This window comes from Pseudorca crassidens, chromosome 20 (genome assembly GCF_039906515.1).
Source record: "Pseudorca crassidens isolate mPseCra1 chromosome 20, mPseCra1.hap1, whole genome shotgun sequence".
Classification (NCBI taxonomy): domain Eukaryota; kingdom Metazoa; phylum Chordata; class Mammalia; order Artiodactyla; family Delphinidae; genus Pseudorca; species Pseudorca crassidens.
The window spans coordinates 16,165,580-16,181,107 of record NC_090315.1 but is presented as its reverse complement, the minus strand read 5'-3'; the positions used below and the strand labels follow the sequence as shown (position 1 = coordinate 16,181,107).

At 37.4% G+C, this 15,528-nt stretch overlaps 1 protein-coding gene and 1 non-coding gene across 2 annotated transcripts in view; one reads left to right on the top strand and one right to left on the bottom strand.

Annotated features, from left to right (window-relative positions):
- LOC137215513 (zinc finger protein 850-like) overlaps positions 1-15,528 on the bottom strand; it is a 101,493-nt gene that overhangs the window by 82,157 nt on the left and 3,808 nt on the right. Inside the window, exons 3-4 of the mRNA XM_067720796.1 lie at positions 14,093-14,372; positions 12,521-12,579 (exon numbers count right to left, since the gene is read on the bottom strand). Coding sequence (XP_067576897.1) covers positions 12,521-12,579; positions 14,093-14,168 — 135 coding nt within the window. The 5' untranslated portion in view covers positions 14,169-14,372. The remainder of the gene's footprint in view (positions 1-12,520; positions 12,580-14,092; positions 14,373-15,528) is intronic.
- Positions 9,551-9,677, top strand: LOC137215833 (small nucleolar RNA SNORA25). Its single transcript, XR_010939463.1, has one exon. It is a non-coding gene; the product is annotated as a small nucleolar RNA SNORA25 (small nucleolar RNA).

Here is a 15,528-nt window from a genome sequence, read left to right as displayed (position 1 = left end):
AAAAACAAGATCAAACTATATGCCGTCTATAGGAGACATACTTTAGGTTCAAACATAAAAGTCAACTGAAATAAATTGACGGGAAAAAATATATCATGCAAAAAATAACCATAAAAAACTGGAGTGAATATACTAATATTAGACAAAATAGACTTTAATACAAAAACTGGGGACTTCCCTGGTGGTCCAGTGGTTAAGAATCCACCTTCCAATGCAGGGGACATGGGTTTGATCCCTGGTCAGGGAGCTAAGCTCCCACATGCTGCGGGGCAAATGAGCCTGCGTGTCACAACTACTGAGCCCGCACCCACAACTAGTGAGCCCACATGCTGCAGCTACAGCCCATGTGCCACAACAACAGGGTCCACGTGCTCTGGAGCCTGTGTGCCACAACAAAGAGCCCATGTGCCGCAACCAAGAACTGACACAGCCAAATAAATAAATGAATATTTAAAAAAGGAAATCAATAAAATAGAGAACAGAAAAATAATAGAAAGAATCGATAAGGCCAAAAGTTGGTTCCCTGAAAAGATCAACAAAATTGACAAACCTTTAAGTTGACCAAGAAAAAGAGAGAATGCTCAAAACATTAAACTCAGAAATGAAAGAGGAGACATTACTACTAACCTTACAGGATTAAAAAGGATTATAGTGAAATATTACGAAGAACAGTATGGTAACAAGTTAGATGATTTAGATGAAATGGACAAATTCCTAGAAAGACACAAAGTAATGAAACTGCTCAAGGACAGAAAAAAAGAAAATCTGAATAAACCTGTATCAAGTAAAGAGATTCAATTAGTAATCAAAAAACTACCCACAAAAAAAAGCTCAGGGCTAGATGGCTTCACTGGTAAATTCTACCAAACACCAAAGAACAGTTAATACCAATACTTCACAAAATCTCCCAAAATAGAAAAGGAGTGAATGCTCCTTCTATGAGGCCAGTATTACCCTGATATACCAAAGACAAAAAAAAAAAAAAGAAAGAAAAAGAAAACTACCAACCACTATCTCTTATTAATACAGAGGTAAAAATCCACAACAAAATACTAACAAATTTAATCTAACAATATATAAAAAGAGAACACAGATGTTTATAACAGCTTTAATTCATAATTGCCAACACCTGGAAGCAATCAAGATGTCCCTTAGTAGGTGAATGGATAAATAAATTGTGGTACATCCAGATAAAGGAATATTACTCAATGCTAAAAAGGAATGTGCTATCAAGCCAGGAAAACACATGGAGGAATATTAAATGCATATAACTAAGTGAAAGAAGCTGACTTGAAAAAAAAAAAAGAAGCTGACTTGAAAAGACTATTGTACAGTATGATTCCACTATATGACATTCTGGAAAAGGCAAAACTATAGAGACAGTAAAAAGATTAGTGGATACCAGGGGCTGGAGGAGAGGAGAGCAATGACTAGACAGAGCAGAGAGGATTTTTAGGTCAGTGAAAACACTCTGTATGATACTATAATGACAGACACATGTATATACATTTGTCCAAATCCATAGATTATACAACACCAAGAGTGAGCCTCAATGTAAACTATTAGACTTTGGGTGATTATGATGTGTCAGTATAGGTCCATCAATTATAACAATGTACCACCCTGATGGGGGATGCTGATAATGGGGGAGGCTATGCATGTGTGGGGGCAAAGGGTATATGGGGAATCCCTGTACCTTCCTCTCAACTTTGCCATGAACCTGAAATTGCTCTTTAAAAACAAACAGGGCTTCCCTGGTAGCGCAGTGGTTGAGAGTCCACCTGCCAATGCAGGGGACATGGGTTCGTGCCCTGGTCCAGGAAGATCCCACATGCCGCGGAGCGGCTGGGCCCATGAGCCATGGCCACTGAACCTGTGCGTCCAGAGCCTGTGCTCCACAACGGGAGAGGCCACAACGGTGAGAGGCCCGCATACTGCAAAAAAAAAAAATAACAAACAAACAAATATATAAAGGATTATGTGCCATCACCAAGTGGGATTTATACCAGGAATGCAATACTGATTTAACATCTGAAAATAAACTAATGTAATACTCGATGCCGATAGAATAAAGAACAAATCCATATGATCATCTCAACAGATGCAGAAAAAGCACTTGACAAAACTCAATACCTTTTCATGGGAAAAACAGTCAACATACTAGCAAAAAAGAGGAACTTCCTCAACGTGTTATAAGACATCTACAAACACCCCACAGCTAACATCATACTAAAAGTGAAAGACTAGATGCTTTCCCCTTATGGTCAGGAACAAGACAAGGATGTATATTCTTACCATTTCTATTAACATTGCAGTGAAGGTTCTAAACAGAGCAATTAGGCAAGAAAATAAAAGGTATCCAGATTGGGAAGGAGAAAATACAAATATCTCTATTTTCAGATGACATGATTTTCAGAAAACATAAGAAATCCACTAAAATTTTATTAGAACTAATAAACAACTTCAGCAAGGTTGCAGAATATAAGATCAATAGTAAAAAACCAATTGTATAACTAGACATTTGCAGTGAACATCCAAAAATGAAATCAAGGAAAACAATCCCATTTACAATAGCATCAGAAAAAAAAAAATACTGCTCAAGACGATGGAGTAGGAAGACCCTGAGCTCACATCCTCTCATGGGCACACCAAAATTACAACTATTTACGGAGCAACTGTTGATGAGAAAGACTGGAACCTATAAAGAGAACGAACCACAACAAGATGGGTAGGAGTGGTAGAGTCAACGTATAGTCAAGACCCATACTCCTGGATGGGAAACACACAAATGGGAGAATAATTACAATTGCAGAGGTTTTCCACAGGGAGCAAGGGGTCTGAGCCCCACATCGGGCTCTAGAGCCTGAGGATCCTGCACAGGGGAAGACAAGTCCCCAGAGCATTTGGCTTTGAAGGCCAGTGGGGCTTACTTTCAGGAGACCCAGAGGATTGTAGGAAATAGAGACTCCACTCTTAGAGGGCGTACACAAAATCTCACATGCTCTGGGACTCAGGAGAGCAGCAGGAATTTGAAAGGAGCCTGGTTCAGACCTCACTGCTGACCTTGGAGAGTCTTCTGGAGAGGCAGGAGGCAACTTGAGCTCACCCTGGGGACACAGAAACTGGCAGCAGCCACTTTGGAGAGTTCGTTCAACCACATGGATGCTGGTGCTGGCAAGTGCCATTTTGGAATCTTCTCTCTAGCTTATTAGCCTTAGGACTCAGCTCCACCCCGCCCACCAGTTTGTAGGCAAAAGTACTCTGACTCCTCAGGCCCACCAATTAGCCAGGCAGGGACACAGACCCATCCATCAGCAAGCAGGCTGCCTTAAGATTCTCTGAGCCTACAGCCACCCCTGACATGACCCTGTCCACCAGGGGGCCCAGGACCCAGCCCCACACACCAGAGATGAAAATGTTGAGAGATGATACAAGCATGAGGGATGGAGAATGAAGATCTAATCTAAAAGCTATATATATTGCCAAGGAACCAGAATAAAAGAAAACCTAATAACACAAATGAAAAAAAACAACTTGGAGTTGAAATAAAATTGAGATATTATGACTATGTGAAAAGGAAAAAATAATGGAAAAAAAGGGTAAATTGTAACTGTGGATAGGCAATGGTTTTTTTATATATGACACCAAAAGCACAAGCAAAAAAAGAAAATTAAATAAAAATGGACATCAGAAAAATGTAAAAATCTTTTGCTTTCAAGGACATCATCAAGAAAGTGAAAAGACAACCCACAGGCTGGGAGAAAATATTTACAGATCATATACCAGATAAGAAACATATCTAGAATATATACGAAGATCTCTTACAATTCAATAATAAAAAGACAAATCAATTAAAAAATGGGCAAAGGGCTTCCCTGGTGGCGCAGTGGTTGAGAGTCCACCTGCGGATGCAGGGGACACGGGTTCGTGCCCTGGTCCGGGAAGATCCCACATGCCGTGGAATGGCTGAGGCCCGTAAGCCATGGCCGCTGAGCCTACGCATCCGGAGCCTGTGCTCCGCAACGGGAGAGGCCACAATAGTGAGAGGCCCGCGTACCGCGAAAAAAAAAAAAAAGGGCAAAGGATCTAAATAAACATTTCTTCAAAGAAGATATACAAATGGCCAATAAGCACATGAAAAGATGTTCAACATCACTAATTACCAGGTACACGTAAATTAAAGTCACAATGAAATATCACTTCACAACCACTAGATGGCTATAATCAAAAGGACAGATAATAATAAGTGTGATGAGGATGTGGAGAGACTAGAATTCTCATCCACTGCTGGTGGAAACATAAGATTGTACAACTGTTGTGTAAAACAGTGGCGCAGTTCCTTAAAAGGTTAAATGTACAGTTACCACTGTACATTTCCACTACATATAATGAGAACTAAAAATATATGTCCACATAAAAACTTGTACACAAATGTTCTTAGCTACATTATTCATAATAGCCAAAAAGTGGAAATAATTCAAATGTCCATTAACTGATAAAAAGATAAATAAAATGTCATATTCAGGACTTTCCTAGTGGTGCAGTGGTTAAGAATCTGCCTGCCAATGCAGGGGACATGGGTTTGAGCCCTGGTCCAGGAAGATCTCACATGCTGTGGAGCAACTAAGCCATGCGCCGCAACTACTGAGCCTGAGCTCTAGAGCCCGTGAGCAACAACTACTGAGCCCCTGCGCCACAGTTATGGAAGCCCACGTGCCTAGAGCCCATGCTCTGCAACAGAAACCACTGCAATGGGAAGCCCACACACCGCAACGAAGAGTAGCCCCACTTGCCACAACGAAGACCCAACACAGCCAAAAAAAATAAAATAGAAATAAATAAATACATTTATTAAAAAATATGTCATATTCATACAAGAGAATACTGTTTGGAAATAAAAAGAAACAAAGTACTGATACAAGCTACAAAATGGATGAGCCTTGAAAACATTATGCTGAGTGAAAGAAGACAGTCACAAAGGACCATATACTATATGATTCCATTTATATGAATGTCCAGAATAGGCAAATCCATAGAAACAGAAAGTACAAAGGAGACTTGGGGGGAAATGGGAAGTGATAGCTCATGGGTACAGAGTTCCTTTTTAGGGTGATGAAATGTTCTAACATTGATTGTGGTAATGGCAACTCATAAATATACTAAAAACCATTGCATTATATACTTTAAATGTGTCAATTTTATGGTATGTGACTTATATGTCAACAAAGTTTTCTTAGGTTGTGAGACTGTTCCAGTGTATTTCAAGTTTTAAAAAAATTCCAATAAAAATAGTTCCATCAGAAAATATTACTGATTAACTTGATTATTATTCCACAAATATTCATTTGTGTCTCTAGCTAATGTCCCATCCCCCAGTGTGGGCCTTGAGTGAGCCATTTGTTAGAGCTAAAGGAATGTCAGTAAACATGATGTGAGTAGAGGCCTGAAATGCACTTACACCTGTTAAAAACAAGACAACAGGCCCAAAATGGAGTCACTTATGCTAAGCCTCATGTCACCAAACTGAGACTTACCTACAGTTTCAGCCTCTCCTAGAAATAAAAATCTTAAACGAGTCAAGCAGGAATCACCTGATCAGCATTAGTGAGGTAATCTGCCTGATAGACCCTATCATCCCCTAAAGGAAAGTAACCTGGCCAGAACCAATCCACTTTTTGCTACTATAACTTCCTTATTCCCACTCCCTTCTGCCTATAAAAATCTTTGACTTGGTACAGCTCCTCAGAGTTCCTATGTATCTGCTAGATTGGATGTTCCCTGACTCATGAATCATTGAATAAAGCCAATAAGATCTTCAAAATGTAATCAGTTGAATTTTGTTTTTAAACACACCCTTGACTTGGTTCATGTACTCCAGTGATCTGGCAAGTGAAGAGCCTGCCCCAGAAAGCTGCTGCTCTTTCACCTGAATGAACACACGTGGAGGAGATGTGAGCCCATGCCACAGCCTGAGTCAGGGCCAGGTGATCTGCAGCCCAAAGCAGAGCCCAAAGCCCACATAGTCAACCTGCATGAGAATAAAGGTCTCATAAAAGCAGCAGAAAAGCTGAAGAGATACCTGATTGAAAATTTTTCAAAGAATTAGGCTCTCAAAATGGAGGTGGATTTAGATATTTTTACTGGTTAACAGGCTGTAGAGTCTGACATCATGAGTTCAAATCCTGGCTTCAAAATTTAATCGTGTGGGAATTCCCTGCCAGTCCAGTGGTTAGGACTCGGCACTTTCACTGCCATGGCTCGGGTTCAATCCCTGGTTGGGAACTAAGATCCCACAAGCCTCGCGGCGCAGCCAAAAACAAAAAAGTGTTTTTTTAAACTAAACTCGACAAATAGCCAAATTTGAGCCTCATCTGTAAAGTGGCATTTTCCTCCAAGGGCTGTTATGAGGACTAAATGAGGCCAAAAACTGTGAAGCACTCAGAACTGAGGTTGGCACCCAATAACCTTTCAATAAATGTTTCAGGAATAGATAACCCCTATGGAATATGAACCACTAAAAAAAATAAGGAAGAACAACAAAGAAAATATATTTTCTACTAGTGCTAGTAAATTAGCATTAAAACATCTTTCCCACTAACTAGTAAATTAGCATAAATTTCATACAAAAAAAAAAACTGTACTCCTGACAAAAATTATAAAACAAGGAACAAAAGTAAATATGGGTTAATTTCTAACTATATAAAATGATGTATCAGTGCTTTAGAACAAATAGTGTATTTTCCTAAGATGTTGACTCTCTTTACATACATATGTCAAGAATTCCATATTAGGAGCAAGGAACAAAGAGGATTGTTAAAAAACACAAATTCACATTTCTTGTCATTAAATTTTATTCCTCCTCCTGTCAGACAGAACCAAGAAAAAGATGAGTATCTCCTGGGCCCTGGAAGGAAGTCTTAACATTTCCAGAGGTCCTGCTGGTATCACAGCAGTTTCCTCTCCTTTATTTTTAAGATACTTAATATGATAAGTCTTTTTTTAAAAAATAACAGTTTACAGTGAAGGCATAAAGATAATTACACGTCAGTTCTATGGTATATATGCTGACTGGCAACTTTTTTCTTTCTGACTGGCAACTTTTTGTAAAAGATTTTTTTCCTTAAAGTTACACAAACATTAAACGAATATTCTTTTTAAAACTTAGAGCATAACACACATTTTTCATATTTTTTCTTGGATATTTTACACACTTATTTTTCAAATGTCTTCTACAGTCAGCTTGAATAGACTTGCCTTAAAAATAATATTTAGAATATGTGAGATTCCAATAAATCTCAAGATTAAAGAGAATTTATATTGATTTAATAATGATGATCTTTTCCAAAAAAAGTATGTATTAAAAATTTATTCAAATCCTGTTTTAGGTCTCAGTAATGCTTTAAAGGTTTCTTTCTCCCATATACATCAGATACAATTTTTTTTTCCTTTAGGATTTTGTTTCTACTCTTAACATTTTTCTTCCATTTTATTTATTTTTTAATTTTAATTTTTTTTGGCTGCATCGTGAGGTTTGCAGTATCTTAGTTCCCCGACCAGGGATTGAACCTGGGCCATGGCAGTGAAAGCACCGAGTCCTAACCACTGGACCACGAGGGATTCCCACCTTCCATTTTACTTTTGAACTGGTTGGTGGTTTGTATATAGAAATGTTGTTGATTTCTGTATATTAATTTTGTGTCCATACTGTATTGAATTCTCTTGTTTCCTCTTCAACTGCCCACATACATAATTGTATCACCTAGATATAATTTTGTATGCACCTTCCCAATGTTTATCTTTTTTTTCTTTTCTATATGCATATAGAATTATAGTAAATAAATGTGGTACCATGAGTAATCTGGTTATGTTCCTGACTTTAGTAGGAATATGTATCATTTCCTGCAGGAAACATGGTTCTGGCCTTTAGCTTAGTATGTGTGTAGAATAATTTATTTTTTTTTGTAGAATAATTTTTTAAATATCATGTTAAGGAAGTAACCTTTTACTTCTATTTTATAAATAGATCCTCTTTAAAAAATCTCAAATTCTGATTTTAAAAAAATTAGTAGCTTTGTGAAGCTGATTTTATATATATATATATATATATATATATATATATATATATATATATATATATATACACTTTTTTTTTTTTTTTTTTTTTGCGGTATGCGGGCCTCTCACTGTTGTGGCCTCTCCCATCGCGGAGCACAGGCTCCGGACACGCAGGCTCAGCGGCCATGGCTCACGGGCCCAGCTGCTCCGCGACATGTGGGATCTTCCCGGACCGGGGCACGAACCCATGTCCCCTGCATCGGCAGGCGGACTCTCAACCACTGTGCCACCAGGGAAGCCCTGATTATATATTTTTTTGAATTTGATAAATTATATTAATGGATTTCCTTAAATTGAAACATCTTTCTGATAGACAGAAAAAAATGTTTCACTCAATTCTTCTCCAATTACAGACAGTCCCCAACCTAAGGCAGTTTGACTTATGAATTTTCGACTTTACAATGGTGCAAAAGTGATACACACAGAAAACATAGATACCTTGAATTTTAAATTTTGATCTTTTCTCAGGCTAGCTTTATGTGGTATGATACTCTCTGGTGATGCCAGGCAGTGGCAGCAAGCCATAGCTCCCAGTCAGCCATGTGATGTCATAGGTAAACAACCAATACACCCTTACAACCATTCTATATTCATTCAACTGTTCTGTTTTTCGCTTTCAGTACAGTAGTCAATAAATCACATGAGATATTCAACACTTCATTATCAAATAGGCTTTGTGCTAGATGACTGAAGGCTAATGTAAGTGTTCTGAGCATATTTAAGGTAGGCTAAACTAAGCTATGATGTTTGGTAGGTTAGGTGTATTAAATGTATTTTCAATTTATGATATTTTCAAATTATGATGGTTTTATCAGGATGTAAGTCAGGAAGGTCTGTAGTCTACAATTCTTTGCAATTCCAATTAAAATCCCAACAGTGTTTTTTCCTTAGAGCTAGATAAACTGATTCTAAAATTCAAATGAAAGCATAGAGGTCCCAAAGTAGCTGAGGAAATTTTTTAAAACTAGAACATTTGTGTAGTGGGAAGTGGGGAAATGCCTGCCAAGCAAACAGGGTTATTATAAAGTTAAAGTATTTAAGACAATGTAAACACATACACACACACACGCACACACACACACACACAGAGCATAGTACTGGTATAGATGTAGACAAACAGATTAAAGAAACAGAACAAAGAGCCTAGAAACAATTAAGCATGTATATTATAAAGGTGGCATCACAAAGTAAAGATCTATTTAACAAATGGTATTGGAACACTTGTTGCCTACATGCAAAAATAATTTTACTGATATAATTATCAGCAAATTCCTACCTTGGACCAATTACAAAATTGAATTCCAGTTGGATCAAAAACTAAATATGAAAAGCAAATCTTTGAAAAGAAACTATAACATAATAATTGGAAAGATATCTTATAAAATACCAACATTAGAAACTCATGAAAGAAGACTATTAAACATTAATGTTGCATATGTCATTTCAAAGAGGGCTTATGGGACCAAAACCAGGAGCTCTTAATGCTGTGACCAAAGACTGAAGTTCTCCATGGGATGTAATAGTCACTCAACAGTGCTATGTCTTCCTGAGGAGATACAAGATTTAACCACTTATATCCATGATTGCTGATACGGGAAAGTAAAAATAAATGTTTCCCAAGTTTAACAACAACAATAAAAATTAATGTTGCATATTAATTTTGACTGAATTATTACTGTATGCACAAACTTATCATATGCTAGATGAAACTACCCAAATTTAAAGTTTATATACAACAAAAGATACACGATAACATATAAGTGACAAATTAGAAGAAGATATCTGCATAAATCCTAATGCTGAAGCAGGCATTCTTAAAATCCCTTAATTTCAAGTAGAAAAAGGACTAACGGCATAAAATGGACAAATAATATGAACAGTCAATTGGCAAAATTTGCATTTCTTCACTCATGAGTGGATTTCCATTTGTACAGTATCATAAGAGTGTGGTCCTAGAGTCAGGTTGTATGGGTTTGAACCCTGGCTTTACTGCACACTTGATGCATGAATTTATGTAAGTTTCTTAATCTCTGTGCTTCACTTCCTTTCTCTATAAAAATGAAAATATCTACTTTACAAACTTCTGATAACGATTACATGAAATAAGCTACGTTAAGCTTATAGCACAATATACCTGGCACATAATAGGTACTCAATAAAGCTATTATACTTATTGCTGTAGAAGATTTTTCTAGCTGCTGTGTAGTCTATTCAAATATAAATAAAAGCTGCCGTGTAATATATTTACATCCATATTCTAGAATGAATGCCCAGAAACATAGGCAGTCCATTTCTGTTTGATAGTCCAGACCAAGATGTCTGGCTCTGGTGTCTGAAAGGAACTGAATGAAGTTTTTGAAAGCTAACAGAGTGTCCTATTTGTAGATCACAACTCCTTATCTCCAGCTTTTTACTTTATAAGGAAAATTCACATGTGAACTAATTATTTGGAATCCTCTCATAAAAGATGGTCATTACCCACTAATTCAAAATACACCTAAAAAATGTATCTACAAATCTGAATAGTCTGTTTCTTTGTGACATTTTTATTTTAAAATATTTATTGCCACTTCCATTTTTTCCAACTGCTTGCTCATGTTCTCCACCCAATTTTCTATTTTCTTAATTGTTGGTTTTTAAGAATTGTTAGTATATTTCTGCATATGTATTACAAAAACTGTTCCCAGTTTTGCCTTATTACAGTGTTTATGGTAGTTTCATTGAAGAGAAGGATTAATTTTGTGAACACAAATGAGGCATCTACTCTTTTATCTTATCAGTTTCATATGTTAAACTAAAAAAGTAGGTCAATGAATACAGCAAACACATTCAAAGACCTTTTCAGGTAGAAAGATTTATATAGCTAATAATTATTAACAATATTTATCATTTATGGAGCACTTACTATGTGCATTTAACCCTCCCAATATTCCTATGGGGTAAGTATTATTATTATCCCCATTTACAGATGATGTAACTAAGGACAAAGAGATTAAGAAACTTGCCCATAATCATGCACTTACTCTCACTGAGCCAAGATTTGAACCCAAGTCTGTCTAGGCCCAGAAAACCACTCTGCCAAAAGGAGAAATAACTGAATAAGCCACACAATCATGTGGTCAATAGAAATGTGTGTGTGTTTCAGGATGGAAAAGATATGAGCTGAGGAAAAAGAGGTAGTGGAAAATATTTAAAATACAGGAGTGTGAGGGATTCCAGTGCTGGAAATGAAAAGAATCAACAGCAGAGGAAAGTGAGTCATTTTGTAAGAAGATGAAGAATACTGTATATTTTGAGACCATAAAAAAAGACGTGGAGAGTTATAGATACTAGAACTATAAAAAATTCTGCCACAGAATTTTAGTATGTATTTTAGCTCAACTTAAAAAGTCTCAACTGAAAGAAATATATATGGAGGATCGTTTGAAAGAAGTACTCGATTTACTCTTCCCAATAATTCTAGTTTTTAATCTATGGCCAAGAAGGACTTTTAATAAACTGAGCTTAAAATCATAAGAATTATGGAATTATTTTGGATTTCTTTTTGACCTAAGTGCCAATGAAAAGCTTTTTTCTGTCCTGAATTATAAGCTTTTTCCTCATAAGTAGTGCAAGTTATGGGATGAACTTTATGTCTCAGTTTGCTTTTGCTTCTCCAGATCGTATTCAAAAAAAATTTTTTTAAAGATTTTTTTTTTATGTGGACCATTTTTAAAGTCTTTAGTAAATTTGTTACAATATTACTTCTGTTTTATGTTTTGGTATTTTGGCCGTGAGAAATGTGGGATCTCAGCTCCCTGACCAGGGATTGAACCCTCACCCCCTGCATTGGTAGGCAAAGTCTTAACCACTGGACTGCCACAGAAGTCCCTCAAATTTGAACTTAAGTTTTATAATCCTGTATGGACCTGTTTCTGCATAGCCACATGTCAAATTTCCCCAGGTTCTGACCTTCTAGCTGTATTTTTCCTCACCTTGATTTTTGATTTAGTTTTTTCCAACTTACTGTTAGGTTAAGGTAACCCACTGCAACTGCATTGTAAAATAATGCAGGAAACAAATAAATGCTTAAAACATACAAGAAGGGACTTCCATGGTGGCACAGTGGTTAAGAATCTGCCTGCCAATGCAGGGGAGACGGGTTGGAGCCCTGGTCCGGGAGGATCCCACATGCCGTGGAGCAACTAAGCCCGTGCACCACAACTACTGAGCCTGTGTGCTGCAACTACTGAAGCCTGCATGCCTAGAGGCTGTGCTACGCAACAAGAGAAGCCACTGCAATGAGAAGCCCGTGCACCACAACGAAGAATAGCCCCTGCTCGCTGCAACTAGAAAAAGCCTGCACACAGCAACGAAGATCCAATGCAGCCAAAAATAAATAAATTTTAAAAAAAACGCAACGTACAAGAGAACTGGTCATATCCTCTTCTTCCTTGAAAAGGGCAGAATCTGGAGAACACCAAGCTGAGGAAAGAGAAATAAAAATCTGTTTACTTCAGAGCCCCAGATAAAGGACTAGAGAAATCTTCAGCATCAGCTGTAAGATCACCTATAATGATCCTCAGAGCTTTGAGAAATATTAACCACCACCAGGCTACAGAGACACTGAAATGTACATAGATGGCTTGTAATTTAATCATATAGAGTTCTATGGGAATTTCTGGAGGGCTAAGTCTAGGGTGCCCAATGAATCTATTTCCCTAGTTTCCTGCTATTTTATTCCTAATAGGAGATTTTTTAAGTACATAATAATAAATACCACAAAGATTTAAGGATTAAATTATTTATGAAGCACTGTAAAGAATTTGGAAAAAACTTTAATCAGAGACAGGTTACAGGCATTGTGGAACATTCGTATGATGGAATGAAATGCAGTTATAATTCTAAAGACATTTTAAAATAACTTAATTGACTTATTTTTTACCCTAAAAAATTCAGGGCCTTCAGGTTAAAAATGGAAGACTGAATACTTGCATTTATTTCTGCTCTCTCTGAAACACAACCAAAACGAAAGAAACAATCTCACAAGGACAAAGAATACAGAAGATTTTAGCGGGAAAGAGATGTCAACAAAATTCTGAAAGATAGAGAGCAAATGACTGGTTTCTAACTTAGAGAAAGATGAAGCTTAAGCGAGGGTGGGGAAACCACGGCAGAACACTTGAAAGGCTCAGGAATGGAGGTATTAGGTACTTTTACAGGCAGGAGTTTGGGGTGGGGCTGAAAAACAGGGAACTACATACAAGGTGGGGTTGAAGCAATGTAGAGAAAATAAGGGAATTAAGTAAAAGCTGTCAGATTGAAAGATGAAGTGTTCCCCTCAACTTTTTTCCTTTCTTTGCCTCCCAAAAGCAGGAATCCTGGCTTATACTCCTCAAATAATCTAGGACTTCTTGCTGGGAAAACTGACTAGCTCAAAAGAAAATGCATACAGATGCTGACATTTGGTCAACCTTCAACCTCGAACAAAACACCATATTAGAAAGAAGGGCAAGGAGAAGAGTGGGTGGGAGTCAGGGTGGGGTGAGGGTGATGAGGAAGGGGTTAGATAGAAAAGAGACATAAATCTTTATTTCTACTGTCCAAAGTCAATAGGAAATATCTAAAACTGAAATCAAACATTAGCAGTATGAGGATGTTATTCAGGAAAGCAGAGATGAATACCAGAATATCCAGAAAAAAATGTTCCAAGTAATTGCCTATGGGTAGTGGGAACAGGGTATGGGAAGGAATGGAACAGGAAACTTTTGTTTACAATTATATATTTAACAGCACTTTTTAAAAAATCTAAATGCATATAAGAAAAATAGGAATTATATTAAAAATTTATTTTAAAAAACAGTTGTCAAGTGAATAAAATAAAAAACAAACGTCAACACAGTCAATAACTTGTGAACTTTCTTGGTAGGAGTACTGAACTTCCTAACTCTTTTTACAGACTCTCTCCTAAACTCTGCCCATCTCTGAGCCACCTCACCTGTCCCTTCCATCATCTGGGTCAAATGCTCCATTGTCACACAGCTACTGCTGATCTCTGAAGGTTGAGATGTCATTCAGGCCTTTCCCACTCTAAACAGAGGGGTTAAGATAGGGTGCACGTCTAGCAATTCCAGGGTCCACTCTATCTCAGGACTCCCCAGCTTCGAGGGAAGGTCTCAGATCAGGAGGTCTCCTTCCATGATAGATACCTGCTCTTCACTGTTCTTTATCCTCACATCACAGATCTGTCTTATCTTTGTGGAGCCAGGACCTGTGGGCTTATGATATAAATCCAATTTACCTGATGTCTTCTCACTGGATCCCTATGGGAACCAGCCTCCAAGGTGGCCCCCAATGATCGTTGTCTTCTGGTATTCATGTCTTTCATACACCCCTCCCACACTGAATAGAGTTGACCTGCATAACCAATAGGATCTTGCAGAAATGACAGTGTGACTTCCAAGGTTAGATCATAAAAGATATGGTTTCTGTCTTACACATTTTTGAATCACGCACTTTGAAGGAAGCCAGCCACCATGCCACGAAGACACTCAACAAGCCTTAGGAAGAGGCTTGTGCCAGCAGCCAACACCAATTTGCCAGCCATCTTGGAAGCAAATCCTCCTGTCCCCATTAGCCTTCTGATGACTGCAGCCCTGCCAGCAATTGACTGAAACTTCATGAAATATCTGAGCCAGAATACCCAGCTAAGTCACTCTCCACTCCCCAAAAACTGAGATAATAAATGTTTATTGTTGTTTAATATGTTTATTGTTGTTTAAGCCACTAAATTTTGAGGTACCTTATTACACAGTAATAGATAATTAATACAGTCCCAAACAATTAGCTTCCTTGCTTGTAATTCACAGTCCCTGGAGTCACTGACCAGAGATGCTGAGACAGCCGGAGTCTGGAAGAAAACTCAAAGACTCAGCAACTCAGGTTGAACCAATAGAAACACCAAGAGTCTAGAAACAAAGTGAATACAATAGTGATGTTCACATAATATCTGCTCCTCAAATATCTTTTGTGAGCATAAAGATGTAGGCCTGATGCAGTAACAGATATAAAGCTGAGTCAAAAAACATTCAGATTTTCATCAACCCCAGATCTAGTGTGAAAGAGAGGTGCATTAAAAGTCCAGCTATTCCATTTCCTATCTATCTTGACAACTGAGATAAACGAGAGTTGTAACCCAGAGCTCCCATACTCATCATTTGAAATGAGAATTATACTCATGTCACAGTGACACTGTCACATGACATTAATTTATCATCTATGGTGAAAAAAATGATACACAAGAGAGTAGACTAATCCTTACTCTGAATGACAGAAAAGAAATAATAAAACAGAAAACATTCAATTATAATAAATTTTGAGAAGTGTTATGCTTGGGATATACTCCTACTGTCCCTCACACAGTTTCTATTTTTT